The 14945-nt window shown below is 41.3% G+C and overlaps 1 protein-coding gene across 2 annotated transcripts in view; it reads right to left on the bottom strand.

The window, feature by feature from the left end:
- Window positions 1-1796: 1796 nt before the first annotated feature.
- Window positions 1797-14945, bottom strand: part of HNF4A (hepatocyte nuclear factor 4 alpha) — a 157454-nt gene continuing 144305 nt past the window's right edge. For both annotated transcript variants that reach the window (XM_056547917.1, XM_056547916.1), the window contains exons 4-10: window positions 14584-14690; window positions 12116-12271; window positions 8523-8610; window positions 5019-5171; window positions 4633-4869; window positions 3683-3808; window positions 1797-3497 (exon numbers count right to left, since the gene is read on the bottom strand). In XM_056547917.1, coding sequence (XP_056403892.1) covers window positions 3355-3497; window positions 3683-3808; window positions 4633-4869; window positions 5019-5171; window positions 8523-8610; window positions 12116-12271; window positions 14584-14690 — 1010 coding nt within the window. In that variant the 3' untranslated portion in view covers window positions 1797-3354. The remainder of the gene's footprint in view (window positions 3498-3682; window positions 3809-4632; window positions 4870-5018; window positions 5172-8522; window positions 8611-12115; window positions 12272-14583; window positions 14691-14945) is intronic.

The following is a 14945-nucleotide window of genomic DNA, read 5'->3' as shown; positions in this document are numbered from 1 at the left end:
ATCATACAATCTGACCGCAGTTCAGTTTGTATGATACTATGCTTAAATAAAAGAAAATAAGAATTGCATCGAGACTTTTTAAAGGGGTTATCCAGGAAAAAACTTTTTTATATATATAAACTGGCTCCAGAAAGTTAAACAGATTTGTAAATTACTTCTATTAAAAAATCTTAATCCTTTCAGTACTTATGAGTTTCTGAAGTTAAGGTTGTTCTTTTCTGTCTACATCCTCTCTGATGACACCTGTCTCGGGAAACGCCCAGTTTAGAAGCAAATCCCCATAGCAAACCTCTTCTAAACTGGGCGTTTCCCGAGACAGGTGTCATCAGAGAGCACTTAGACAGAAAAGAACAACCTTAACTTCAGAAGCTCATAAGTACTGAAAGGATTAAGATTTTTTAATAGAAGTAATTTACAAATCTGTTTCACTTTTTGGAGCCAGTTGATATATATAAAAAAGTTTTTTCCTGGATGACCCCTTTAAGTGGTGGGATTCATTACTACTGGGATCCCTGTTCCTGTACACTAAGCAGCGAGGCCTACACTGTAGGCCTCCCAGCTCAGTTAAAGGGGTACTCCGGTGTAAAAAAAAATTTTTTAAATCAACTGGTGCCGGAATTCTTTATTACTTTGATATTTTTTCATCCACGAGCACTGACGTTACACCAGTGCTGACCTGCTCTTTACCTACAGGAACAGGGACACTTCGGTATGTGATTCATCTGAAACTTATCCCCATAAATTTTGGATTCAGACGAATGGGAAATTTTTTAGAAAATTTGGGGTGAAGTCAATTTGCGCAAACCCAATTCACTCATCTTTAGTTACCACATTATAGGATTAGAATACACCTTTACCTGCTGGCCATCGCAGTAACGTGTCTTCCATAGTGAGGCATTGTGACTGAGGTCATGTGACAAAGCTTCATAATAGGAAATTGAAGAGGACCCAAGTGATCAGACATTTTGAAGGGAAGTACATTATTCATAGAGCGCAGGAAATCCCTTTTAGCTTTATTTACATAAGAATGGAACACCCCTTTAATAAATGACATCATGCTTAGCGTCATAAAGCTTTCCCTATAGATAAGGCTCATCTATTACAGACAGTTGTCACTATGCAGAGAACACCTGATCTGTGCTGCCATGTCTTCATATGACTTCAACATTGAGTCACATCATTGGCTTGTCTTGTCTGTGTGTATAATATTTATAGCTGCAGTACATGTAAAGCTCAGGCTATGTTCAGATGGCAGAAATCAGTGGAATTCAGTGGCCGCATTAATTTAGACGGAATTCCGCTTCTTTCTCCATTTATGCGGAATTTCTGTGGAGTTCACGCGGAATTTACAAATGAATGCATGAATTCCGCATGAATACTTAGAGCACAGAAAAAGTGCTTTTAATTTATTACTTAAAGGGGTACTCCACCCCTAGACATCTTATCCCCTATCCAAGGGATAGGGGATAAGATGTCTGATTGCGGGGGTCCCGCTGCAGCAAACCCCCGCGATCTCTCCTGCAGAACCCTGTGTCATCTGCTGCAGAGAGCAAACTTTGCTCCGTGCCTGACGAAGGGTGATACAGAGGCCGGAGTATTCTGTCTTCAAGGCCCCGCCCCCTCATGATGTCACGGCCCACCCCTCAATGCAAGTCTATGGGAGGGGGCGTGGCGACAGTCACTGCATGGACCCACAGCTTTTTATTACAGATCTGCACAACAGATGATAAGTATGACTGCTTCTAATAATCCCACAAAATTGGTCAATTTAAAATAAATCACAGACAAATCCTATACAAAACATGTTACCGTATTTATTCGTTTACAACATCCTATGAGCAGAAAAAGAGAATTCTTTTCCTAAAGAATTACAGAGCACACAAAATATACAAACCTCTAACAGAACAAAATGGATGGGTGAGATAGAAAAGGCTGGATGATGCCCTGTTCCTATTAACCCATTATAATTCATGAATACAAATTTCCAGGAATCAGTCAAATGTACACAAATAATTTACACAGTGCATTCATTGGGGAAAATAAATTACTGAGAGTATCACATATCTACACGCGGGAGGGTAGTACAAAATAGCAAGACGTGGGCAGTGGTATCTTACGGGGTACCTCACAAAGCTCTGAACATCTTATCCCACCATGCTCAGCCAGATGCCCGGCCTTAGTATTATCAGTTTGGTATATGTAGAAATGACTGCAAACACAACATTGTATATCTATATTTCTTGGCAGTGAAATTGTTATATAATATAAACTATGGTTTTCTGACACATATGACTAAAGTTTAAACTATTCAACTAAACATGTTAATCGAGAAGCCATTGTAAATCCACAAACTATTCTAAATTGTAGTACTCCAAACAGCCTGTGGTGGTGCTAAAGAGAGAATTTTGGTCAGTGCGAAGACTTCTCCACCTGTAGGTTGAAAACAAGTACTACACTACTCAAACAACATGTAAAAAAATGTATTTTTATACATAGGTTAATTTGGGAAGACGGTTTCACAGTATAAGGCATAAATAACTGTTTTGGCTAATATATAATTTGCCACCAACAAATACATAAAAGCAAATAGAGAACAGGGAGCATCAGATATCTGATTAACCCTATTCATTCAATTATAATCCACCCATAAAATGTATAATTCTCTCCTTTGAATGGTTTTACCAGGACTAGCTCTGTATTTTTGGTTGCTCAGAAACAGCGCCACTCTTATCCATAGGTTTTGTCTGGTACTGCAGTTTGTCCTCATTCACATGAATGTAGCTAAACTGCAATACCAAGCACAACCCATGGACAAGAATGGGGCCGTTTCTGAAAAATCAGCAGACCAATTTTTTCTAATCCTGAACCATCTTTAATTTTTAGTTCATTGGTGGATGTAAAGTACAAAGGTATCTAAAATAGCAAATCACAGCTCAATCCAACATCAATGTGAATGTAGGTGGTCAGGAAGAAACTTGGTGCCTCGCAGACACAGCAAGGCCTAACCTCAAAATGGCCGCCTCCAATATTTATAAGCAATATATAAGCAACACATCCATCTTATAGGCAAAAATCACTTTGTACACAGGGGAAATAGAATATACTGCATCTATAAAATTCACTATGTCCATATATAAAAGTTTGCAGAAGCTAATGTAGAAAAAGAAAAAAAATCCAAAAAAGTGAAACTATACAAAAATATCACTTTCTTAAGGCAGACAGAAGGAGCCATGTGGCAGCCATGATGGCCTGGTCTCTAGTCTCTGCAGGCAGTGAACAGGTCAGTCTTTTTAGCTTCCAGCCTATAAGTCCATAATTTTTAGTTTTTTCCCCGATCCTATGATGTGTGGGAAGTTACATGGCTTCCTGTTTGGTGATGGTGGGTTGTGGAATGGAAGTCAGCTGTTTGGATACAGAAGTGATGGCTCCATGGACGATTTTATACTGCTCGGGCCCTGAGCCTGCTGGGGGGGATGGCTGGGGGGTCTCTGGGGTGGCTGGAAAAGAAAAATTATAATATCAATCAAAGTGGCTACAATAGATAAAATATGAGAGTATTAGCGGTGATGGTCTTCAACCAGTGGCCCTCCAGCTGTTGCAAAACTACAACTCCCAGCATGCCCTGATAGCCTGCAACAGAATGGAGAAGAGTAGTATAGAAGATTGACTTTGGTATACTCACACATCTGTCCATTGTGGAGATGGGTAGGTACAGCGTTGTTGGCCACTATCACATTCGTTGCTAGATGCTCCTGAACAAGATGGGGGTGAAGCGAGTGATGGGAGTGGGGGGCTTCATTTGCTGAACCTGTTGTATACACAAAACATAAAATAAGTTTGTCATGTGACTTGCCTTCTAGCTTCCATTATCACATGTTCCTGTGATATAGTACAGGGAGACACAGTCCAAAATGGTCGCTAAATATATAATCTGGGTACAGGGCCCAGCAGACTTCAGGTAAGGGCCACAGGAATCTTGGTAAACAAGATATATATTGATAAACCAAGAGTGGGGCAGACAAGAAGCCCACTCTTGCTCAAGCACCCCATCAGCCATGGCTGGGTCCAAACAATATGGCCGCCGTTATAGTTCTCACGCAGTTGTAGACTCCTGAATGGCAAATGTGCTTATTAATACACAAAGTTGGTCCTGTACACACGTTACGGTCATGGAAGTCTAGAGCTTCCATGATCATGATGTCACGCCACGCCCCCTCTATTTATATCTATGGGAGGGGGCGTGATGGCTGTGTTCGCCAGTCATCAGGCACAGAGCGAAGTTCACTTCGCGCACCGGATGACTGGGGTGCCGCGGCAGAGATCGCACGGGTCCTCAGCGGCCTATCATTTGGATAGGGGATAACATGTCTAGCAGTGGAGTACCCCTTTAAGCCTTTCCAATCTTTTATTGTGGGTGATAAGTGGCACCAGATGACAGTTTGGCACCAATTATGACTGGTAACCAAATCATTGACATATCAGCTATCAATGGATTGGGACATGGTGGTTTATAACTGGCACCAAGGAGGCAGCACCTCTGATAATGGAGAGTCTGGGGTGCTCAGCCAAACCATTGTTTACCCATCAGTTGTTAAAAAGCTTTTTCTAGTATTGGCTTTTACGGAAACTGACCTCCTAATAACATTTCTTGAAGTAAGTTATCAATCTTGGCCATTCCAAAGAGCTTGACAAACTGGATCTGCTCAATCATCTGCCATGTAATGCTCTGTAGAGTGGGCAACAAGAGGAGCAGCTCCCCAAACCTTCCCCGAGAGTCGTACTGCCGATCATTGATGTAGTCTTCCAGGCTCACTTGGACCTGGTACCTCATCCTCTTTATTTTTGTGGGGTCACTTAATCCTTTGGCATCTGAAAAGGAAGAAAAGACACATTATTGTATGAGATTTATGGGAATTTTTTCAAATAAACTTGTGGACAATGGGGTTAATCAGCTCTAAAATGATAAATTGACCTATGTTTTTGATTTTGCAAACTCATGACGCAAGGCTTGTTCTTACCAGGATCAAAAAATATGATCGCTTTAAGGCAGGCGTATTCATTATCGTCGATCTGGAGGTCCTGGAATGGAAGGACTAACTCATCAAGGATTCTGACAGCCACTCGACCCACTTCAAGTTCTGAGCAGTTTCTTGGTACCACGCGGTCATTACCTGTGATGAAATGATTATGTTATCAGCAATGTAAAGTGCTGCTCACCTTGTGGCTGCTCACCTGGAACTATAAGGCTAGGTTCACACACAGAAAATTTCCGGAGCTTCCGAGAGCGGCCAGTGCAGACTTTGCCGTCCCATTGCTGTACCCATAGACGAAAATGTCTACGGAGTGGATTTCATTCATTCTCTTGGAGGCGGAATTCTGAAGTGTGCACTATGCCGCGCAATTCCATAGCCAGCAATGGGATTCTGCTGCACAATATTTTTTTTAACCAAAATTCCTAAGAGGAATTCTGGTCAGAAATCTATAGTGTGAACCTAGCCCAAGAATTCATAGAGTAAACCTGGTTGTGTGTTGGGTAATAGGGGAGGTCAACTGCAGGTATGGGAAAGTTCTACACGCTGCTTTCCTGGATCTATAAGGCTATGTCCACAAGGCAGAATTTCTGCTATTCTGTTCATATTCCGCTCAGATAAACAGACTGCAGATTATTCACAGTTTTGGGGAATTTGTGCAGAATTCCATCAAATTTCTGTGCTTTTTAAACACAGATTCAGTTTGAATTAACTTTAATGGGGCTCTGAACAGAATTCCATAAAATTTTAAGACGTCTTAGAATTTTGCGGAATGCGGAAAATCCGCTGTGTGAATGGGAAAGCGGAATCCCCATTGAAGATAATGGGTTTAAATTTTGATTGCGGTTTGAATCTTGCAGCATTCTGTGGTGGAATTTGTCCACGGACAATCCTACATGTGAATATGGCCTAAGAAGATATTCAGGAACCCAGGAGAGATACAAAGGGCATCTTTGGTTCTGAAAGGCTCAGCATGTCTTTGCATTTCATGCATGTTTATGCTTGTTCTCCACCTTTTCAAGATTACAATTAGACATGTCTGCCATTCAGGAGTCTAGAAAAGCTGAGTGATAACCCCTAAAACAGTAGTTATTGCACATACTTTCATGGAAACAAAGCAACTAGATGTCTTAAAGGGGTACTCTGGTGGAAAACAAATTTTTTCAAATCAGCTGGTGCCGGAAAGTTATACAGATTTGTAAATCAATTCTATTTAACAGTCTTACTCCTTACAGTACTTATCAGCTTATCAGGAAGTTATGTAATTCTTTCCAGTCTGACCACAGTGCTCTCTGCTGGCACCTCTGTTCATATCAGGAACTGTCCAGAGTAGGAGCAAATCCCCTTAGCAAACCACTTCTGCTCTACACAGCTCCTGACACAGACAGAGGTGTCAGCAGAGAGCAATGTGGTCAGACTGGAAAGAGCTACACAACTTCTCTGGAGCATACAGCAGCTGATAAGTACTGGAAGAATTAACCCCTTAACGATGCAGGACGTATATTTACGTCCTGCGCCGGCTCCCCCGATATGAAGCGGGATCGCGCCGCGATCCCGCATCATATCGCGTCGGTCCCGGCGCTCATCAACGGCCGGGACCCGCGGCTAATACCACACATCGCCGATCGCGGCGATGTGCGGTATTAACCCTTTAGAAGCGGCGGTCAAAGCTGACCGCCGCTTCTAAAGTGAAAGTGACCCGGCTGATCAGTCAGGCTGTTCGGGACCGCCGCGGTGAAATCGCGGCGTCCCGAACAGCTTGCAGGACACCGGGAGGGCCCTTACCTGCCTCCTCGGTGTCTGATCGGCGAATGACTGCTCCGTGCCTGAGATCCAGGCAGGAGCAGTCAAGCGCCGATATCACTAATCACAGACGTGTTAATACACGCCTGTGATCTGTGTAAAAGGTCAGTGTGTGCAGTGTTATAGGTCCCTATGGGACCTATAACACTGCAAAAAAAAAGTAAAAAAAAGTGTTAATAAAGGTCATTTAACCCCTTCCCTAATAAAAGTTTGAATCACCCCCCTTTTCCCATAAAAAAAATAAAACAGTGTAAAAAAAAATAAAAATAAACATATGTGGTATCGCCGCGTGCGTAAATGTCAGAACTATAAAAATGTATCGTTAATTAAACCGCACGGTCAATGGCGTACGCGCCAAAAAATTCCAAAGTCAAAAAAAGCGCATTTTTGGTCACTTTTTATACCATTAAAAAATGAATAAAAAGTGATCAAAAAGTCTGATCAAAACAAAAATCATACCGATAAAAACTTCAGATCACGGCGCAAAAAATGAGTCCTCATACCGCCCTGTACGTGAAAAAATAAAAAAGTTATAGGGGTCAGAAGATGCCATTTTTAAACGTATACATTTTCCTGCATGTAGTTATGATTTTTTCCAGAAGTAAGACAATATCCAACCTATATAAGTAGGGTATCATTTTAACTGTATGGACCTACAGAATAATAAGGTGTAATTTTTACCAAAATATGCACTGCGTAGAAACGGAAGCCCCCAAAAGTTACAAAATGGCGTTTTTTCTTCGATTTTGTCGCACAATGATTTTTTTTTTCTGTTGCGCTGTGCATTTTTGGGTAAAATGACTGATGTCACTGCAAAGTAGAATTGGCGACGCAAAAAATAAGCCATAATATGGATTTTTAGGTGGAAAATTGAAAGGGTTATGATTTTTAAAAGGTAAGGAGGAAAAACCCAAAGTGCAGTCCTTAAGGGGTTAAGATTTTTAATTACAAGTAAATTACAAATCTGTTTAACTTTCTAGCGCCTGCTGATTTAAAAAATAAAAAAAAGTTAAAAACTTGACAGAAGACAATATAAAGACTTAAAGTTATTTAGATTTTAAAGGGAAACTGTTATAAATGGAAGAATTAATATTTTTAATACTATTTTAGTAACTTAGTTCCCATCACCTAGCTTTCTTCTAACCATTACGATGGCTGTAAATGGAATGAATGTTTTTCCTTCATCCAATGTCGGTAATCCCAGGCCCTTGTTTTCCTGGCCTTAGGTAGACTTCTTGATGAGTCTGTCCTTTTCTATGGTGAGTGGGCTGCTTATCAGTGCAGGGTCACTAATGTTTAACACATAATGATATCACGTATTATCTGGGGGTGTTGCAGCGTTTGCTATCTTAACTACATGCCATAAATGTGATGTCAGGAGCTTAGTATTTGTCACAAACAGTAACTTGGAGACCAAAGTGGCCAGGTAATTCTGTGTAAGGGGGATTGTACAGGTACATAACACTAGGCAGCATCATGTTACATTAAATTGTAAATCACTGAGAAGACTGGGGGTAGTTGGTGGGTTTGGGGGCTACAAAATTATTATAATTTTTATTTTTTTTACAATAGTCAGTAAATGTGTCACTCCTTTATCTGCTGGCATTAGAACATAGCAGAAGATGTCAGCATGGAACAGTCTTCTCTTTTTAAATATAGCTATATGTATCTATCCACTGTGTTACCCACCTAGAAGTAAAATATCCTTGTAAATCATTGACCTCTTTGCAGCTCCGAGAAGTAAGTGCTCGCCTGCATGTGCACGTAACAGCGCCACCTAGAATTAAAAAGTTAGAATGTAAAAAAAAACATTTTCAGACTGACTAATGTAAAGGACATGGATCATGTTGAGTCAAGTGAGTTGACTCGAACACATAGTAAATTGTCTCTGTAATCTGGCACCATATTGTTGGATTGGTAAGGGGACTCAACATGTGTTCTAAGTGATCCCAGCAATCCACATTAAGTGGTAGCATTAGCCAGTTTTGCCCAAGTCCTTACCCACTGCTAGTTGTTCCTTATTCAATAGAAAGGACACTAGCAATAAGGTGCAAATAATTTAGTAAAATATAACTTTTACTAGAGGCTTCTTAAAAATATACGAAAACACCGACAAGTGATACAAAATATAGTTACTATATATACAATTACACAGAAAAAAGGCCTCAGCATGTAAAAACAAGGCAATACAGCGCCTAATAGATGTCATGTAGTGATGCCAACAATAAAGGTGATGGGGAGGGACAACCTGACCAATATATTATCCTACCTATTCTAACCCTTACCCTCACTAACCATAAGTGTGGATAGAGGGAAGGATATATAGAGGTACCACAATATTAATTCAATAAGATAGTGGTAACCATATGTACATAGATCTCATACTCCATAATCCTACACGTTTCTCTCATATGTTTAAGATGGGTTCATCAGGGGTGGAGGAAAAATTGACACATATCACAGATAATAAAATACAGGAAAATTATAGATGCTTGAGGCAAATACAACAAATACTAGAGATTCAAGGCATACAATCAGATGCGATATAAAACACTGTCAGTCAGTCAGTCAGGTGCAGTCAGATGTTCTAATCTTACTTCACCTGACTCTGACTGACAGTGTTCTATTTTATTATCTGTGATATGTGTCAATTTCTCCTCCACCCCTGATGAACCCATCCTAAACATATGGGAGAAACGTGTAGGATTATGGAGTATGAGATCTACGTACATATGGTTACCACTATCTAACTAACTGAATTAATATTGTGGTACCTCTATATATCCTTTCCCCTATCCACACTTATGGTTAGTGAGGATAAGGGTTAGAATAGGTAGGGTAATATATTGGTCAGGTTATTCACCTGTATCCTTGTCCCCTCCCTGTCACCTTGTTGGCATCACTACATGACGTCTATTAGGCGCTGAATTGCCTTGTTTTTACACGCTGAGGCCTTTTTCTGTATAATTGTATACATTGTAATTATATTTTGTATCACTTGTCAGTGTTTTTGTATATTTTTAAGAAACATCTAGCAAAAGTAAAATTTTACAAAATGATTTGTGCCTTATTGGTAGAGTTCTTTCTATTATATAATTCCAATTGTTCTTCAAGGGCACCAACATCTAGGTCACCTAGGGGAGTGACGTACTATCTTTTTCCCTCTTGAGATTTAGTTGTTCCTTAACCAGAATTTAATAAAGCTTGGCCATCAACAGGAGAAGTTAAAAAATGAATAGGATGAGCCGGATCTCTCACTCCGTTAACCATTGTTACTGTCTCCAGAATAAACATCAAAGGTTCCCGAGGTTAATGACTGGATGGGTGAAGTGGTGGATGGGCCCTGTGAAAGATGGGCCTGGATAACTGGTGTCAGCCCCATAGTGGGAATCTCCTAAGGGCCATTACATATACATGAAGGATTTTCTGGTGAGAAAGTTCCTTTGAAGTTCTAATGCCAGCCATAAGGGCACAGAGTCACCAGCGAGTAAAATTATGTTTCAAATTTAAAAAATCTCAAATCTTAAAAGAAAATGTATGAGAAATTTGAACCGAGTATTGAATGAGAGGTTGGTAGCATCAATACCATTGGCAAGACCCACCAGCAAACAGGAACTCATCTTGAAGACGCATAAACATAGAGGGTAGCCAAGACATCTAATACCAGTACATTACACCACTGGCAATCCAAGACTCCCTGTTACATTGAATTCTCCTGGTGCCAACAGCCAGAAATCAATGTTTGGCTAGTTATTTAGCAGGGACATAACCATGGGCCCCAAAGTAAACCTTGGAACGGGGTCCCACTCTATCTCCCGAGAAGCAATTTCAGAACAAGAAGAACTCATGCGAAATTTGGTTTCTCTAATGAACAGGGTGATGTCACAATCCAGCAATAAAGTACACAATAATGTCACAATAGTACAAACAGTCTGGTTAGAGCACAGGGTTAATTCAGGAAGAGATGTCACAGCACAGGGATAATATACCGTACATAGTGACATCACAGTGCAGGGGTAATGTGAACAGCGATCTCACAGTGTGATGTCTGCATAGTGGAATAATTCTCATTGTGATGTCACAGTACAGGGATAATATACATAGTGACATCACAGTGCAGGGGTAATGTGAACAGCGATCTCACAGTGTGATGTCTCAGTAGCGGAATTATTCTCCGTCACAGTACAGGGATAATGTACACTGTGATGTCACAGTACAGAGATAATACACACTGTGATGTCACTGTACAGAGATAAAGTACAAAGTGATGTCACAGTACCAGGCCCGTCACTACAGGACAGGCAAACCAAGCAATTGCTTGGGGCCCCGAGCAGAGCTGGTGCTTGCCGTTCTCTTGCCCCTATCCCGATTCGGCAGCTTGCTTCAAACGGCCCTGCACAGTACAGGGATAATACACACTGTGATGTCACATTACAGAGATAATGTACACAGAGATGCTCAGTAGAAGAATAATTCACAGTGTGACATCACAATAGTGGAATAATGCATATAGTAATGTTACAGTACAGGGATAATGTACGCAGTTATGTCACAGTACATAAATAATGTGCACAGGGATGCTCAGTAAAGGAATAATGACTAGGAATGTACACAGTGGTGTGACAGTAAACAATACATTAAAGAGTACCTTTCATCGAACCATATTTTCTGAACTAACACAGATTATAATCCCTAACTACTCCTAACACCCCTCCTGCTCTTAAAACATTTTTCCGTACTTTAAGGGTTTATTCACACATACAGTATCCTGTGCAGATTTGATGCGCAGGATTTGAAGCTGTGTTCTGCCATTCTTCAGCTATCAAATCTGCGCAGGATACTGTACGTATGAATAGACCATAAAAAGCTCTGTATCATACCTTTCCCCATGCTCACATTGTGTGAGCTCCCGGCAGGAGAAAGTGGGCGTTCCCCAGCAGTGACATCACTGAAGCCTGCGAGAGCTGTGCCTCGCCACACCCCGCACGCACTTCTTGATTTTGGTCTCCTGCCAGGCCGGGAGGAGACCAAACTAACTGTTTGACTTATGGCAGGGAACAGAACAGAGACATCTAGTGGCCGTTTTTTTCAATCCCATTAAATACACATAATGGTTGAGAATTTTAACAGCAAGTAAATAGCAAAGTGTCTTATAATTACATAAGGAACAATATATTAAAAGTTTAGTTTGTTGACAGGCATTCTTTAAATGTTCCATTGCCCATAGCAGGTGCTATATCTGCTACACTGGTAAATACACCCATGTTACTATGTGAACCCACCTGATCATCTAGGGGAAGCTCACAGAATGCTGGGATGTATTTGGCCCATTCCACAAGGACCAAGAGCTGTTGTTTCATGGAATCACAGACGTCCGTAATACTGGCAATCTTCTTGCCTCTAATGTCTGTATTTAACATGGAGACCGATGATGTTATCTGTAAGAGAAAGGATAGTCACTATGGGGAAGATTGATCAAAACTTGTCCAGAGGAAAAGTTGCTGAGTTGCCCATAGCAACCAATCAGATCGCTTCTTTCATTTTTGAAAAGGCCTGTGAAAAATGAAAGAAGCGATCTGATTGGTTGCTATGGGCAACTCAGCAACTTTTCCTCTGGACAAGTTTTGATAAATCTCCCCCTATGTGTCTTATTGTACTGGCTATTGTTTTCTAGCTATCTTATCTCTCTTTCTCTATTGATATTAAAGAATGGTGATGATGATGACTATTTCCACCATTAACCAGTGAAATTTTCAACTTTCCACTTGTCATGTTTTTTGGGGATAAGATAAAATGTCTAATTGTAAAATGTGTCATTGTGCCTATAGACGCTCCCATTAGCTCCATTCTCACTAGTTTGTGCTGATCAATCAGTGCGCTCAGTGACACAGACTTAAACAAACAGCCTGGAAAAACACAGATTACTAATCTATAAGCCATGACCTGCAAAATGAGGTCTGATCCAGCGGCGGCCCGGTCACTCATTTACTTATCTCAAATGGGGACATTACCTCTATATAGAAAGAAAATCGTCTCTATAGTGTGGGTCATAATAATGACTTTTAGATGGCTACTTCATTGCTAGCCATTACAGATCTCTAGCCCCCTTCTTGTTATAGGGTGCTAGGTTATACTGCTGCTGTGATCCCCAGAAATCTGATGATCTGCTTGAGAACCAGGAAGCAAGTGTTCTGTTTCCCTACAGCTCCCCCTCAGGATAAATCAAGCATTACATATTTCTAATTAAATCAATGGGCTTTAAAGGGGTAGTCCAGTGGTGAATAGGGGTAAGGATAGGGGATACGTTTGAGATCGCCGGGGGTCCGACCGCTGGGGCCCCCTGTGATCTCTCTGTATGGGGGCCAGGCCCTCCCGGCCAGATAGCGGCCGACACGCCCCCTCAATACATCACTATGGCAGAGCCGGAGATTGCCGAAGGCAGCGCTCTGTCTCTGCCGTAGAGTTGTATTGAGGGGGCGTGTCGACCGCCGCTTCGTGCGGAGGTTGACACGCCCCCTTCCCGCGGGCTGTAGAGGCCCCGTACAGGAGATCGCGGGGGGCCCCAGCGGTCGGACCCCCCGCGATCTGCAACTTATCCCCTATCCTTAGGATAGGGGATAAGTTGTTCACCACTGGACTACTCCTTTAATGCATGGTTTTCTTGAGCTGTTGCAACACTACTACTCCTTTGTTGCCCTAACATGGCATGATGGGAATTGTACTTTTAAAACAGCTAGAGTGCTGATAACATAGAGAGAGGGAGACCATTTTTGTCTACAGGGTGTATCTGGTAATGTAGTTCCTATATAGTTATACTACCTTTAAATTGAATATACACACATAGTTGAGTTTAATGTGTGAGCTCCCAACAGGAGAAAGTGGGCGTTCCCCAGCAGTGACATCACTGAAGCCTGCGAGAGCTGTGCCTCCCCATGCCCCGCATGCACTTCCTGATTTTGGTCTCCTGCCAGGCCGGAAGGAGACCAATCTAACTGTTTGACTTACGGCAGGGAATAGAACAGAGACACCTAGTGGCCGATTTTTTCAATCCCATTAAAAACACATAAAGGTTGAGAATTTTAACAGCAAATAAATAGCAAAGTGTCTTATAATTACATAAAGTTTATTTCTAATTAAATCAATGGGCTTTCCTTGTAATGCATGGTTTTCTTGAGTTGTTGCAACACTACTTCTCCTTTGTTGCCCTAACATGGCATGGTGGGAAATGTACTTTTAAAACAGCTAGAGAGCTGATAACAGAGAGAGACCGAGACCATTTTTTGTCTACAGGGTGTATCTGGTAATGTAGTTCTTATATAGTTACCTTTAAATTGCATATACACAAATAGTTGAGTTTAATATTAATGTTGCATTTCAAGGTCCAGAACAACTGTATGACCCAGATTGCGAGAGAGTTTTATAATAAAAAGCAGTGTTTGCCAACCAGGCGCCTCCAGATGTTGCAAAACTACAACTCCCAGCATAACCAGACAGCCAAAGGCCAAAGGTTGTCTAGCATGCTGGGAGTTGTAGTTTTACAACAGCTAGAGGCATACTGGTTGGGAAACACTGCTCCATATTATAAAACTTTATGGCAATCTGGTTCAAATGGTTGTTTTGGACCTTAAAATGCAGCATTGTTACGTATGTCTAAAAATGGCCAATCTCAGCTCTGTAGCATTTGACAAACTCAACTTTGCTACACAATGATCAACACTAGACCAAACTATGATAGTATTCGGCATCCTACCTGTTGTGATAAGACCTCTGCCTGGATTAAGACATTAATGGATGGTAGGCTGCTATCTTCATAGCTTGACCTTCGCGTACTTATCCGGTCTCGTTCGTTCTGTACGGCTGTAATGGAAATACAAGAGTTAATCATGGCAGGAGAATGTGTCTAGTGCAGTGGGAAATGATTCTAACTCTGCCCTGTCAGTGAAGAGATGTAGTATCATGGACTCAGTAAGGTGTGAAAGGGGTTAATGAAGTCTGACCGACAAATTATGGGATCAAAGTCAATGGACACCTTATCCTGGAGTGTAGGGATGAGACTGTCGGGCAAGCCTGGTTCCCAACCTACAACCCAGGGATTCCATAGTCCTATAGATA

The sequence above is a fragment of the Hyla sarda genome, chromosome 12 (genome assembly GCF_029499605.1).
Source record: "Hyla sarda isolate aHylSar1 chromosome 12, aHylSar1.hap1, whole genome shotgun sequence".
Taxonomy (NCBI): Eukaryota; Metazoa; Chordata; class Amphibia; order Anura; family Hylidae; genus Hyla; species Hyla sarda.
The sequence above is the reverse complement of the archived record's forward strand: the minus strand, read 5'-3'. Positions and strand labels throughout refer to the sequence as shown.